The sequence below is a fragment of the Chroicocephalus ridibundus genome, chromosome 6, assembly GCF_963924245.1.
Source record: "Chroicocephalus ridibundus chromosome 6, bChrRid1.1, whole genome shotgun sequence".
Taxonomy (NCBI): Eukaryota; Metazoa; Chordata; class Aves; order Charadriiformes; family Laridae; genus Chroicocephalus; species Chroicocephalus ridibundus.
The window spans coordinates 67,133,050-67,148,025 of record NC_086289.1 but is presented as its reverse complement, the minus strand read 5'-3'; the positions used below and the strand labels follow the sequence as shown (position 1 = coordinate 67,148,025).

The window sequence follows — 14,976 nt, the reverse complement described above, 5'->3', positions numbered from 1 at the left end:
TTGCAGGATCGTCATTAGACGATCTAGGTTTTGTCAGAATAATCTTTTTTTCAGGCAGCACATAAGATTGTAATGGGAATGTTTATGACAGTAACAAGGTCCTTGCCCACTGAAAGGTGGCCGTTTCCAGCTCTCAAACACTGACTGGAAATAAACGCATCACTTGTGACATGCCTGTTATCAGAAGTTATTGGAGCGACCCTACTGCCTCGCGTGGGGTAACCGAGAAGTGCTGGCTTGTGAAAATAAATTTCTAGGAAGTAAAACCCAGAATAGTGAGTGTAGGTAGTGGCTTGTGTACCCCCAGCTTCTGTGCTTGTGGGGGCGGTTACGCCCCGAGCAGCTAAATTGAGGGAAAAGCCTCCAGAATTGGGTCTGTGACCGGTTTCTGCGGGGCCAAGGACCCAAACCTGGGGTACTGTGGGGTGATGCGATGGGCGGTGGGCAGCTATGGAGTGTGGGAGTCTTTCCCCGACACTTCATGAACATTTATATCTGTACAATGTCTTCCCCTGCAGTAGCCGCTTTAACCTTTTTTTTTTTTTAATCTTCATTAATAAAACCATTTCCGCTTGGTGGAAGGTGAACTTTTTTGCTTCCAGTGTGGCCACGCACAGCCCACCTCCGGCCAGTATTGCACCACAGCCATACTCTTTTATTTTCTTATTCAGTTTTATAGGGTTTTTTCCCTCGGCGTGACGCATTTCAAGCGCCAGGGGCCCCACCGCTGCTCCGTGGAAAAAAAAAAAAAAAAGTGAATAACGCCAGCCGCACCCCACTTCTCCTCCACGCACCGGGGCGGCGTCGCCTGTTCCTCCCCACGGGAGGGCCCACGCGTGTCCCCGTTCCCCTCAGGCGGGGAACAGCTCACCTCAGGCGGACACCCGGCACCGCTCCCGCCTCATCCCCCCGCGGGGGCCCGCAGCGATCGGGACGGGGTGGGTTCGGCCGCCGTTTGAGGGGAGGGAGGTGGCGCCGGCCGCCGCTCCCCGCCGGGCCGGCGGCCATCGTTGGCGGCGGGGCGGGGCGGGGCCGGGCCGGGGGACTATTTTTTTTCCCGGCGTGCCGCGCGCAAGGTCCGCTGTGTGCTGCGTCACAGCTCCGGGCCGCGCTAGTCTGTGCGTGGCCGGCTACGGGTGCGGACAAGCTCCGCCATCATGGCTTCCTCTGCCACACACCCGGCCCCCGCCGTCGCCACCACTGTTGCCGCCCCGCCGGCTCCAGCCGCCCCGGGCATCCTCATCGGCGACCGGCTTTACTCGGAGGTGTCGCTCACCATCGACCACTCGCTGATCCCCGAGGAGCGCCTTTCGCCTACTCCCTCCATGCAGGACGGCCTGGACCTGCAGTGCGAGACCGACCTGCGCATCCTGGGCTGCGAGCTCATCCAGGCGGCCGGCATCCTCCTCCGCTTGCCGCAGGTGGGTCCGCGTCCCGGAGCCTTCCCGGGGCGGCCGGGGTCGGAGGGTGTAAGGAGGAGGCCGGGCGGGCGCCGCCATTGTGGTGCGTCGGGAAGGGCGTGTGAGGCGGCCGCGCGGGGCGGGGGGGGAGGGGGGGCGGCGGCGCCAGCTGGTGCCTGACACAAAATGGCGGCGGCTGGGCCCCGTAACTGATTCCTCGCTCCTTGTCCTTCCTCCTCCCCTCTTTCCGTTCATAGGTGGCGATGGCGACGGGGCAGGTGCTGTTTCATCGGTTCTTCTATTCGAAGTCCTTCGTCAAGCACAGCTTCGAGGTAAGGCCTGGCGGGGAAGCGGGTGGGGGGGGACGGGGAGGGGGAGCACGCCTGACGATATTCTGGGCGACCAGTGAATTTGGCCAGCCACACGCCTAACAGCCTGCTCTCTACGAGCCTTTTGGGCGCGGGATGTTTTTTAGTTGTGTGATTCTAGTCTTACCGGGATTAAAAGTAATTTTCTTATGGAAACGGGGCTTCCTTTCAGATTGTTGCTATGGCCTGCATCAATCTCGCATCCAAAATTGAAGAGGCGCCTCGTCGTATAAGGGATGTGATCAACGTGTTTCATCATTTGCGTCAGTTACGAGCAAAAAGGTAAGATTAGCTTCGTTATGAACATAAGCATCTACTGTCACTAATGTACACTGCAGTTTTCAATTCACAGTATTTTTCCAGGCTAAGTTCAACGACCTAAAATTGAGAAGGGAGTGCTCATTGGCTGCTATGTAGGCAGTACAGTTCAATGCTGACTTCTTCTGCCGTTACTTTTGATGACTTGGTAGATCTTTTCTTATTATTTATATAGCTACAAGTCATGAGTATTTGGTTCTAGTTTTAGGTCCGTGGTTGTAGTTTTAGGTCTGTTGCTAATTGATTTTTGATGTCTCGTGGTTCTTGAAAGGTAGTCTTAGGTATGAGTAGCCAATTAGTGGGTTGCTGTATATTCTCCAGATTTTAAACTATGTTCAGTAGTCTTAATGCTTCTCTCTTGTTAGCACGTAGCCGTCCCAATGTGGTTTTGGTGCCAATAAAGTATCAGTTAACAAAAGATGGAAACTGAACTTTTCACAGTGGCTGGTAGTACTACCTTTTAGAAAAAGCAATTTTAGAAAGCATCTGCAAAAAAGTATGGTTTGGTCTACAGTGTTTGCAGCTTTAATGACACCGCTTCAACAAGGAGTGTGTCTTGGAAGCTGAAGGCATCTTTGATTGCAAAAAGTGAGACTTGTGTTTTTCATGGTACGGTGTGCTTGTGTCGGTGAAGTTGGAGTGCGATCTGTGTGCAGATCTGGATAATTGTCCGCTAAGTTGTAGAGCTGTTCTCAGTTGTGAGTGCCTAATACTGCTTTTTTTTGTGTGTAAAGCAATGTATGTTTCCGTGTGTAAAGCAAATTAACTTGATGTATTGGAAGGAACAAGGAGTGGTTGAAAAGAAGGAGCTTTCTAAGTTGCTATTAAACGCAATTTTTTTTTAAATCTGTCATGCAGCAGTATTGTAGTCTGTGAGATTGGAGACATCAGCTGTGATGAAGTAGCTTTACTTTTAGTGGCCTATTGCTTACAGTGTAAGGTAATCCATAGTTACAAAAGGATTTTCTTTTCGTCTAGATGCTTAAATTCGCACTTTCATTGCTCTGCTTTGTATCACCAGGTTACAGCAGGAGTTTAAACTTGAGTGTTGTGAGGAGTAGAAATGCCTTAGGGAAGCCAGCTGTTTCTTGGTGGCTTTATTCTGGTTATGCTTCTGTTGCATCTAAAACTTGCTTTTACTGCCTTGTGCTTGTGTTTTCATAGTTAGCTTTCCATAAGAATGGTTCAGTGTTCTACTTGGAAACTTAGCTTTGTTCTCTTTTTTCTTTTAACGTTGTTATCCCTCATGGCCCTGAGAGAGTTTTGTGAAGTTATGCCGAATGTGAATTCGGTGGTATTGTTTCTTATCATAGTTGTGATAAGGGAGTTCAGTTACTGGAATTATTGAAGCTGGTTCAGCTGTTCTTAATGTTTTGGCCTTGATCCAGGCAGTGAAGGTTAATTAATCACATGCAGTGCTTTTCTTTGCAGTGAGAATATGAATTAGGTGTTTCTTTGTGTTGTGCAAAGGATCAGAGAAACTGAACTTAACCTGTGAACTTAAATCTTTCCAGCTAGCCTGTTCCAAATCAGAATGTCACTTGTGCATGTTACATGGTGTCTAAAATGCATCATGTCGAGAAATCATGCACTTCTGCCCATTTTTTTTCTGGAGAGATGGGTATTGTTGCTCTGAGATTCTGAGTGAATCTGCATGAAATTAATCTTAAAAATGCTGAAGTCTGACATTCAGGCTTGCTTTTTTTTTTTAACAAGCAGGATGTAAACGTTTTTCTGTACTTTTTACAAGATTACAATTACATAATAATAATCTGTACATGTTATTAACTTCAACTCTTTTTTCCCTTGCAACCGACTATACAGCGACCAGCTACATTTACCAAAGCCTGGGTGATGTGGAGTGGTACATAAAGATGAAGCTGTCGTCATGGCAACAGTGAGTGAAGTATCGAAAATCCCCACGGAGAAGCCAGTGCTCTGAGAATAGGTCACTGGAATCGGGGGACTAACAGGTTGGCCGCTGGTGAACCATTTGGAAGAACTCCTGTATCTTGTTATAAGCTTTTTTCTTTGCTGTCCAGGTTTTTAGAATACTAGCTTAATCTTTTCTTTTTTTTTTTTTAATCTGAAGCTAACACTTAGGCTGTAGTTAGTTTCTCACACACAACCCAGAACTGAAACAATCAGTTAGGCTGCTGTACTTTCTTCTGCCTCTAGTCTAGTATTTCTGTTAACTGAAGCTCTTAACCTGCACATGAAGTTTGAGTAGTTTGAGTAGTCTGTCTGTCTTTCTTAAACAGTTTTGGGTTCTTAGTTCCACTTTCTGGTTCTGTATAATTGCAGTTTGAATTCATAGTAAAATATGCCTTCACAAGGATACAGAAGTCTTGAATTTGTAAAGCTATTTATATAAATCATTATGTAAGCAGTCCCTTATGTGTATGTGTTCGCAGAACTGGGAATTGCATTGGAATTGTCTTTTTGTAAGACTATAGTGCCAGGTGGTATTTCTAATACTGAGAAGTAAGAAGAAGCTAAAGTGTTTTGGGCAAGCATATTTTCTTTTGAATCCTTCACAAGCATATGTCATGTAGTACTGCATGTAAAAATGTTTGTGTGCATGGAGAAAAGCTCGTATTATGAAAATACTGCTTTTTAAAAAATTGTCTGCCGAAACATCTGTGTTCTGAGCAAAGTGCAACTATTGTTTAACATGTAGAATGTAGTTTGAAGTTGATTTTATTTATCTTAAATGTGCCTGAAGGCTGCAGAAGGTCCTCATGGGATTGGAACCAAATGTGACTCCTGTCGTGTAATCTCACAAATGTTGGCTTGAGATGCTCAGTGAGCTGTTCTTCACTTCTGTTGCAGCAAACAGGTTCATGCAGTTGTGTTGGAAGTGGCCTGTGTTATAATACACACTATTTAGTATTCTTCTAACTGTTCTATAAATCTATGATGCTTGTATTTACAATGTTGGAGACAAATATAGAACTTGCTTTCTTCTCTCGTATTGCCTGGCATAAGAGAGATCTGCTCTTTGAAATGAGATGCTGATGTTATGCTGTACTTGTCAGAAGTACTTTTTGCATTATGAACAAAACTACATGCAGGGCACTTTTCCTCCAAAGAATTAGATATGCCAAAGACATCAAATTTTAATATTACATCAAATGAAGCTGTAGTTGTGTCGAGAACTTAGGCTTCCTTTTTGTCAGAGGGATTTTAAAAAAGGATATGTGCAATTTGTTTATTGTTACAAACACATTACAGTGTGTGTTAATCTTTTGGGTTGTTATGCAGTCTCTAAATCCCAATGAAGTTTTGCAACTGTGGGGTTGAATGGGCTCAGAATGGGCACTGTGTGCTCTCTGTTCTTAAGTGTAAAGTCTTGCCTGGAGCTCTAGTGCTGGTCTCTAAGAACAGATTCAAAGTAAGAATTTGTAATACTACTTGGCTATATAGGGCTTGAAGCTTATATTTCATATATAAGCTTATAAACTATTTTTCTCTGGCTTGTTACTTGGACCAAAAATGATTACTTCTTGGACTGAAAACTTAAGTGCAGCACTTGCAGTGGCAATGTTCCTCTTCTTTCTTTTCTCAGTAAGCAAGCTAAGAAGTGTTCCAAAGGGAAACCTCTGAAGTTTCCAACTTCTAAATAATTATGCATACCAACGCTTTGGAGCTTATGGCAAAAATACTAAATTGGTAAACGTAAATACAGTGGGGAACCTGACTTTTGGCAGTAAGAAGGTGCTCTAAAGTCTTCTGCAGATCCTTGTTTTTGCATAAGTGGATAAAAGGCTGCATTTGTCTTTCTATTTCTGGAAATGCTGTCTGGATAAACTGATGGTTTTCATGGCTTCCTTAGATTTGTAGGTTTCTAGAACTTCTGTGTCATAAGTGATTGGAGTAATGTGGGACAACAGAGTAAAGCAGACTTTTGAGTGTCTTAATTTTGAGTTTCCTGTCGCTTTGCTGTTGAACACGTACAACCACAGTGTGAACTGTTTGTGCTGATCCTATGGCCCCGTAGAAGGACAGTGAAAACTTAAAATGCAGTAAGGCTCACAGTCTTTCCTGTTGTACTTCTAGCTACCTTACTGTGTTTTTGCAATACTGACTTTCTAACATAGCTTTCAGAGAACACAAAGACATCTGGAAGATAGTAATCCTGACAGGTTGTTGGATGATCCCATGCAGTCATATTTTCCTGCTGCTGATTTTTCTTTTTTTAGACTGTAAGTCATAGCTGCCCTAACTGTTTCATCCCAGATTTGTCACCTCTGAGAAGTGTTGTGCGAGCAAGATAAGCTGAACTTGGGGGCACCTGAACTCTGACAATGCCTTGCAGATCCTGTCAATGCCAGTGATCTCTAGATAAAACTGTATAAAGCAATATTGGAAGAAATGTTTTTTTTTAAAAAAAAAAAAAAACAACAGTATGGTTAGTTGAAATTGATGGGAAGTGAGTCAGTTTCGCTGGCTGGAAGAACTTCAGCTTGGTTCTTTCAGTCTCCTGCTCCAGAGCAGTGTGTTCAGACAGCCTTTGTAGTGTTTGAGCGTTCAGACAAAATCATACTCTCTCTACTGAAGTAGTTACCTTAAGCTTTAAAAGCTTTTCATTTCTAGTTAAGTTATTAAAAAAAAATAAAAATATTCTGACTGCATTACATTTACAGTAGCTGAAATCACAAACTTTGTAAACTTGCCCTGATGAGTGAGAGTAACCCTTAACTAAAGAAGTTACTTCCACATAACATGGAAAACATGGTATTTTTTTAGGAGACAGAGTAGTAAGGCTTGCACTTGAATTCTGGGTCCTTCCTGGCAACAAGAAGCTGCAGTAGTTCATTTCAAACCACCTCGGAGCTGTTTCTCAGCCCCTTGGGAAGAGCCGGGGGAGCTTACTCTTCTAGTGCATGGTTATACAACTTGATGCTTTTATTAGTGAAGTGTATAGCTTGTTGTATCCTTTGACCAATGGTAATAAGCATCCTTCCAGGTGACTGCAGAAGTCTTAGCATAAATTGTGGATTATTGAAGTTGGGAAGCGCTTCAGCTAGCCTTGTAATTAAACTGACCCTTTCTTCCTGGGGTGGGAACCTGGAGTCTTTGAGTGTTTTTTCTACTCTGTGGATCACTTCTCTTCCCTGATAGGCCACTTGTTGAACTTGCATGGAATCAAAAAAGACAAGTTAGTAGTGAAATACTTTGATAAAATAGAAGCTGTGTTTTGAATCAGCTTTACATTACTTTTTTTTTGAAGGTAACGTAGAATAAATTTGTCACCAGTGCTTGGGGTGTACTAGGTTTATCATGTAAACAGACTGTGGTTTATTAGAGTGTAAGTAGTTGGAAAAAATTCTTCTGCGTTGGAAGGCATGTAGAATATGTGAGGTGTATTACAAACAGGGAAAAAGCTGGTCTGTCTTTAGGAGGAAGTGGATTAAAATACACAAATGTGTAATGTTGAAAGGTCAAGTCTAAGCACAGACGAAGAAAAGAATACCAAATGGAGTGTGACACTTGTGCATAAGGTCTACAGCGAGTTATTTTAGTTAAAACTGAAAAAAATGGTTTGGAGAATTCAGGTGTTGGATTTGTAAGGAATTGGGACTTCATAGTGCTAGGCTTAAGAATCTCTCTTCGTGAAATGAAATCTTATTCTGCAAATAGAAGTGACATGATATCCACTGATTAGTGGGTGTAGCGTTCAGCATCACAGGCAGATCTGTCACAATTTCAGAGGTTAAATTCTTTGCTTTACTAGGCTTTTTGTATATCACAGTAGCAGGGCTGTCTTGTCCTCTGAAGATTGAATAATCGTGTCTTCCACTACATTAGGAACTACAGTTTATAAAGCACCAGCTTGCTACTGTAATATCAGTAAAAAAAAAAAAAAACAACACACAAAACTGTTCTATCTTACTTTTGCTTCATTGTCCTAGCTAGCAAAGGTAGTTGTATCCCACTCCTTTCTCCACCTCTGTTGTGAAGCATAAAGGGTCTTTGAGATCTTCACTGTGAAGTTGTATTTTGTTTCAGCAGCTAGGCTGGTGTTGTTTGCATACACAGAAATAAAAGATTTTTTTTTTTATCTTGGCCATCTAATCTGTAGCTAGTCAAAAGCAGAAACTAAACTAGTTTATCTAAACTTGGACAGCACAAGATTAATGCTTAAACTTGCTTGCAGGAGTTGAAAACAGGTTTCTGTTGCCATTAGTTGGTTGGAAGGGAAAACAGAGATGAAGCTATTTTTGGATATGCAAAACAGTTTTGATTTTATTTCTTGCAAACTATAGGACTCCAAGCCCCCTGATACTTGATCAGAACTACATAAACACCAAAAATCAAGTAATCAAAGCAGAAAGGAGGGTACTGAAGGAGTTGGGATTTTGTGTTCATGTCAAGCATCCACATAAGGTGAGTTATCAAAAATAATGTAACTGCAAATATTATCCTACCTTGATGGCATCTTTGTGAGCTGTGGGATGAGAAACACAGGTGTAAAAGTGACCTGATTTCTTTTCTTTATTCCTTAGTAGTTATCATGAATGCATTTGCCAGAGTGCTTGGGCAAATAGTCATGTTGACTTTGGTACAAATTGCTTCCTTGGGGAATGTTGAAGGTGGCTGTTTTTGAAAATCGTAGAAAAGTAGTAAATAAAGAATTGTCTGAATGTGGTCGGATGACATGTGAGCTTACAGTGTATGATTAGAAAAGGAGGAGACACCATTGTGTTGGAACACTGTTTGATTATGTGTAGTTACTTCATTACTGTTGCTTTATATGTTAAAACTGAGAGTTGTTTTCTTTTCCCCCCCACTTACTCCTCAGATCATTGTTATGTATTTACAAGTCTTAGAATGTGAACGTAATCAGACCCTGGTACAGACAGCCTGGTAAGTTGTTATTTTCCATTCTTTTCCTAGCCAGGAAAATAGTAGCAGAAATAACAAGCCTGATGATCCATATACAAAGCAATGAGATGTAAGTTATTACACAAACACATGCTTCTAAAATATTTTAGTGCTTGTTTCTGCTTACTATTTTCATGGCTTGATTCCAATATAGTAATGGAGAACTCAATTTAACTTTGTTCTTTTTTCTACTCTTTAATTAAAGGGTAGTCCATGATGGTAAGTCATAGAGCTCTGCCCTCTGCACCTCAGCCCATGACCTGGGGATGGCCTGTTTGGCTGCCCTTCTCTCCAGCCAACCCAGTGCAAGCTCATCCGAGATTCACTGAAGTGGTCCATATCCATCGGGCAGCATCTTCTAGTTCTGTCTGGGTGTCAAAAGGATTTGTATATTTGCTTTCAGAAGTAACTGTTAAAAATGTTTCTAAATGTTTTTGTTGCCTAGCTACTGTATACTGTAGTGTATTTAAAGGACACATGGGTAGACTTTCTGCCAACATTTATTTAGTTGATTTAGCATTTGGCTAAATGTGAGTTTTTAAGGGAAAAAAAAAAATGGCAGTGCATGCAGCATGTTCACTTAGAAGCCATATTGGGCACGGTTTCCTGTAGAGTCAATACTTACTGACTGCTGTTCATTTCTTTCCTATAGCTCAGTAACTTAGAAATTGATGGAAGTCTCTGCCGTTTAAATGTATCTATTGGCATGTGTTTCTTGGCAGTGCCACGGTGGTGGAGCTTAATGAAGTGCGAGACCAATTACTAACTTCCAGGTCTTTTTCCAACACTCAGTGAGCAAATTGGATGGTTCTGTCTCTGGATGAAGTTAATGTGACTCGAGGCACACCTAGGATTTAAATACAATGTTTTATGAACTTTGTAGGTTGCATCTGGCCTCTGGAAAATGGTAGGTTAAAAACATGCCATGCTTTCATGCTTGCATTTGAGTTTTAAGCATATTGATTTTTAAATACAGGAGCATTGGTGTTCAAAGCAAACAACTGGACAGATGAAAAGTACTTTTTAGATTAACTCAATGGACACTTCATGGCATAACTTAACGTGCCTACCTAGGAAGTAGCCATTACGTATTACTTGCATTGGGGTTTCAAAACAATGGCAATGGTGCAAACTTTGTTACAAAAGTAACAAATGTAAACATTAAATGCAATAATTTGAAAGAAACAGTTTTTAATATAATAACAGAAAAAATAATAAAGTCAATTGAGTCTCCAGTATTGTTATCCTCTAAATAAAAAGTTGTAAACCTGAGATCCAACCTTTCATAATTATTTTTTTTTAGGAATTACATGAATGACAGCCTTCGAACAAATGTGTTTGTTCGCTTTCAACCAGAGACTATAGCATGTGCTTGCATTTATCTCGCTGCTAGAGCTCTGCAGGTGAGTATTTGTCTGTCTTTAGTTAGCATTCCCTTTTATTGCTAGTAATTTCGGCTTAAGAAAATGAATAAAAAATATTTAAAACAAAAACCTGGTCTGTCATCTGTTATTAAGCTTTTGGTTGTTTTACTTTCAGATTCCACTGCCTACCCGTCCCCACTGGTTCTTGCTCTTTGGCACCACCGAGGAGGAGATTCAGGAGATATGTTTAACAACTCTTAAACTCTATACCAGAAAGAAGGTAACTTTGAGATGTCTGTTTTTCCTATTCCATGTTCAGTGCAGCTTGAGCTTTGTCATGGTTGTCCAAGTGCGTTTGGGAATGCCTGTGTACAGATCTAATTGGAAAGGCTCCACTGTGTGGCTTCTCCTTAAAAGGGAGTGTAAGAACAAATTGCAGCAGTTAGTCACATTATTGGAGAGATGATTAAAAGATAATTGAGTGTTTTTCAGAAACGAGATGAAAATAGGAATTGCATTAGCTCACCTTCTTACTGTATTGTTACTTTAACAGCCCAATTATGAATTCCTGGATAAAGAAGTAGAGAAGAGGAAAATGGCACTACAGGAAGCTAAGCTGAAGGCAAAAGGCTTAAATCCGGATGGAACTCCAGCACTGTCAACACTGGGCGGCTTTTCTCCTGCATCCAAACCATGTAAGCTTGTTTTCTGAATGGAAACTTGCATAATACTACTTGATAAGTCATCTTACTCTGTGTCCCAGGCTGTTAAAAAAAAAAAAAGTTAAATGCAGGTTTGCTTCTTGAGATGTTAGACAATTTAGGCTTTCTCACAGAGCTAAGAAGCAAGCCAAATTTTTTTTTTTAAACACAAATTTTAAGAACAGTTTCAATACCTTGAAATAGTGGATTAGAGACGAACAGGATGCCTTACTCCATACTGCCATAGATGTGAGAGTGATACACTAGTAATACGCACCCTTGAGATAATGTTACAAAAATGCCTAGCCCCAAGAATTTGTACATTACTGGGTTGTGAAGAGAGATCCTGGTTTTTATCTGTTTGGGGGGGGGGGGGGGTCACTAATAGCCTTTGTGGTTCCTTTTGCAACAGATATCTCTGAAAATTGCCTTTTCTGCCTTTTTTTTTTGTTTTTAATGTAGTTGTCAGCTGTTCAAGTGCAGTGAAAGAAGACAGCTTGTGGTCAGGAAATGGAGAAGGGAAGGTCACAGTGCTGTCTTGGCATTAGAGTGAAAAAATTGTTGCAGTGCATGTCCTGAACCAGCCAATAAATCTGTCTGAACTCTAATGATACAAAGAACAGTCAGTTTTGTCTTGGTGCTTTTACCTCTTAATGCTGTTATTGATCTGAAACTATCAACAAAATTTAAGGGCTATCACGAGCATTGGTCCAGTGATGGTGGATAGAGCACAGGCCCTTCTGCCTTTCTGTATTTTTACATTAAACCTCTGATCTCTGAGTGAGGAAGCTGCGGTGTAAGTCGTAGTGCAGGATCTCTGCCGTACTTTCAGCAGGCCAGGTAGAAATGCATCGTTCTTGCATAGTAGCCCTTCTGTGAAAAGCTGAATCCATCCCTGGGCTTTATCAGCTGTCTGTAGAGACAGACTGACTTCTAAACAAAAGCGATGGGGTTTTAGTCATTACATTTGTACTGTTAATATAAAAAACTAAATTGATAATTTTGCTGGTCAGTCTTAGTTCTTTCGGTAGTATTGGAAATTAACTGTTGGGTAACAACTCGAGTCTTTGTGGGCCATAAGGGCAGCTTTTATTTTGTACCACTTGGACCCCAGTGGGTGAAATCTCACAGGAGCCTGGTTGCTTTGCTTGAAGGTCACAGTGTTCATCTCTGCTCCCGCCGGCAGCTGGCCTTTATTTAAACTATGTGTCTCCTCATGAGTATCTCACTCCAGTGCTCTCTTCTAGGAGTGTACTATAAATGGAAAGGTGGAATGAAATTAAGTTCACAATTATATTTTGTGCAAATGCTGGTAAATGTGTGTAAAGGATACAAATGTTTATTACAAAGCCTATGAATAAAATACGTAATTTTAAATTTAAATTTAATTCTTAGCTTCCCCGAGAGAAGTAAAAACTGAAGAGAAGACTCCAGTATCTCTGAATACCAAAACCATTAAGAAAGAGCCAGAAGAGAGGCAGCAAGCTTCAAAGAGCCCTTACAATGGGTAGGTAAAAATCTCTTCCTGATGAAGAGAAGACTTCTGTAAAAGCGGTTTCTTCAGCTGAAGTAGAGTGAACTACTTTTGTGCTACTTCATTGAAGTAATGAGTACCTCAGAAGCGTAACCCTGTTTTATTCCCCACCCCAGCATGAGAAAAGAAAGCAAGAGAAGTAGAAGCAGCAGAAGTGCTAGTCGATCTAGGTCAAGAACAAAGTCAAGGTCTCGATCTCACACGCCTAGAAGGCAGTAAGTAGCAAGTTTTTGTTTGATTGGTGGGGGTTGTGGGGAGGGGGCAGGGGTTTGGGGGGGCGTTGTCTTTTTTTGTTGTCAATAGCTCTCTGGGGTAGTTCAGCGGGGCTTTTAACTTCTAAGAAGTAGGGCCACTTCAAGGAGCTTGTAGGTGCTCAGCACAAGTGTCTAACTGCTGCCCAGCAGAGGTGTGAGACTTGGATCTGGCTTTGGGCTCTCTGCTCTTGATGTGAAGCAGTTCTGTTGGTAACTGCCGTTGATAGTTCAAACTGGAAAAGCTGTGGTGTTATGTGAAAGCTTAACAGTATCCGAACTGTACATAGTGAGTGAGTGCAACGTAGTCTTACCTTGTTTGATGATCTCCGCAAGGAATCCGTTATAAAAGAGCAGTCTTTTGGAACTCGGTCCACTTTGATGTTGTGACAAGTGCCATAGGTGCCAGTTTCATATGTTGCAGCTTTCTTCCAAATGCATGAGAGAATGGTTCTTTTGCCAGTGTTGCATGATGCACTGTCTGGCTCTTGAATACTCTGCCGCTCTTCTGTGACTGGGAAGAGGGGGAGTTGTGCAGGGTGATGTGGTGATAGCTGCTGGCTATTAATATATGTTTTTAAAGAATCTTCAGACTGACGTCTAAGTTGGAAAATGCCAACTTGGATCTCAATGCGCTGTTCCCCTAAGTATTGTTGGCTGTCAGACCATTGAAGGAAAAAAGGCAATAACCAATTTGCAATCTGCTGTTGAGGGGAAGATTCTTGACAAGGTCAAAGAGCTACAACAGGCGCTGCATTCTGGGTGTGGGTTTGTTTTGGGCTTTCTGATTTCAAAGGAACATCACTCAAAGGCACGTTCTGGGACAGTCACTGTCATTCATCAGTTATCCCTGTGGGAGAAATAGTCCCTGGTTTCCGCCAGTAAGGCAGTTCCTAAGCATTGATTTTTCTTTTTTATTATTTTTTTTTCTTCCATGTGGAAGAAATGTTTTAACTTGTAACACTTCTCTGTAAGCTACAACAATAGGCGGAGCCTGTCCGGGACATACAGCTCAAGGTCGAGAAGCCGGTCCCGCAGCCACAGCGGCAGCCCTCGCCGGCACCACAACCACGGCTCCCCGCACCTGAAGACCAAGCATGGCAGGGAAGAGTTGAAGAGTGCAAATAGACATGGGCACAAAAGGAAAAAATCTCGTTCACGTTCGCAGAGCAAATCAAGGGATCATGCTGACGCTGCCAAGAAGCACAGGCACGAGCGGGGACACCACAGGGACAGGCGGGAGAGGTCGCGCTCCTTCGAGCGGTCTCACAAAGGCAAGCACCATGGCAGCGGCCGGTCGGGACACAGCAGGCACAGGCGCTGAGGTTTGCCCCTGCGCCGGGTTCTGGTTAAGCCTGTATATACTACAGTAAATGGACTCTTTATTTGAGAACAATGGAACCGATTAGGATTTGATTAATTTAAACCTGATATCTAATTTTCTAAAATATTGTAGAAGATTTTTTTTTTTCTTTTGGGAAATAAACTGTTACCAACTTTTGCACATAATACCTTAGCAGTATCAAATTGGTGGAAAACAACGATCAGGTTAAATTGTATGTATTAGAGTTGTGTATTGTTTATCGATATGAGAACTGGAGAATGGGTTTCTGTAAAAAAAAAAAAAACAAACAAAATGTACCTTATTTTTATACAAGTCAATTGCAGACACTTATATTTAAGTATAGTTATTTGTTTAAACAATGGTGGATACTTTCTTACACTGGTTTTAGTCTGCATGTGTTAAAAGATTTTTACAAGAAATAAAATATAAAGCTTTTTTTTCTTACTGCCTGTTGGATGTCAAATATATTGAAACTAAAGTTACTCTTCATAAATACTGTCACTTTGACTGTTGAAGATTAATGGGACATGTGGGATATTGATGTGTTTCCATGGCAAATGAAAGGCTGGGAAAGCTTTCGAAGCTGTGTGCTTCCTAGGGGAGGCAGCCGGGAGGCCGGGGCCACCCCAGGCACATGCTACAGTGGGGAGAAACGGGCAGGGACCTCTGATGTTCGGTGGGATGAGCAGCTGATGGGGGGAAGCTGGGACGGAGCGGTGTGTCACAAGCCAGGGAAGGGCTGCTCGTGTCCCAGCTCTCCTGTCGCTGCCCCTGGAGGTGGTGGTCTCTCTTGCTTGTCTCCTGCTG

General features: G+C 42.2%; 1 protein-coding gene across 1 annotated transcript; it reads left to right on the top strand.

Moving 5' to 3' along the window:
* Nucleotides 1-958: 958 nt before the first annotated feature.
* On the top strand, nucleotides 959-14,665 carry CCNL1 (cyclin L1). The gene is made up of 11 exons (XM_063337582.1): nucleotides 959-1,421; nucleotides 1,658-1,732; nucleotides 1,941-2,050; nucleotides 8,356-8,476; nucleotides 8,892-8,956; nucleotides 10,278-10,377; nucleotides 10,514-10,618; nucleotides 10,892-11,033; nucleotides 12,435-12,546; nucleotides 12,690-12,788; nucleotides 13,800-14,665. Exons 1-11 carry the CDS (start codon nucleotides 1,158-1,160, stop codon nucleotides 14,146-14,148), a joined length of 1,542 nt encoding a protein of 513 aa, XP_063193652.1. The 5' UTR covers nucleotides 959-1,157; the 3' UTR covers nucleotides 14,149-14,665.
* Nucleotides 14,666-14,976: the final 311 nt, after the last annotated feature.

Excerpts from the sequence above, each read along its gene's own strand:
- CCNL1 (XM_063337582.1), top strand. The coding sequence starts at position 1,158 with ATGGCTTCCTCTGCCACACACCCGGCCCCCGCCGTCGCCACCACTGTT. Across the intron at positions 10,619-10,891 it reads AACTCTATACCAGAAAGAAG|CCCAATTATGAATTCCTGGA; the intron begins GTAACTTTGAGA and ends TTACTTTAACAG. Across the intron at positions 12,547-12,689 it reads TCAAAGAGCCCTTACAATGG|CATGAGAAAAGAAAGCAAGA; the intron begins GTAGGTAAAAAT and ends TCCCCACCCCAG.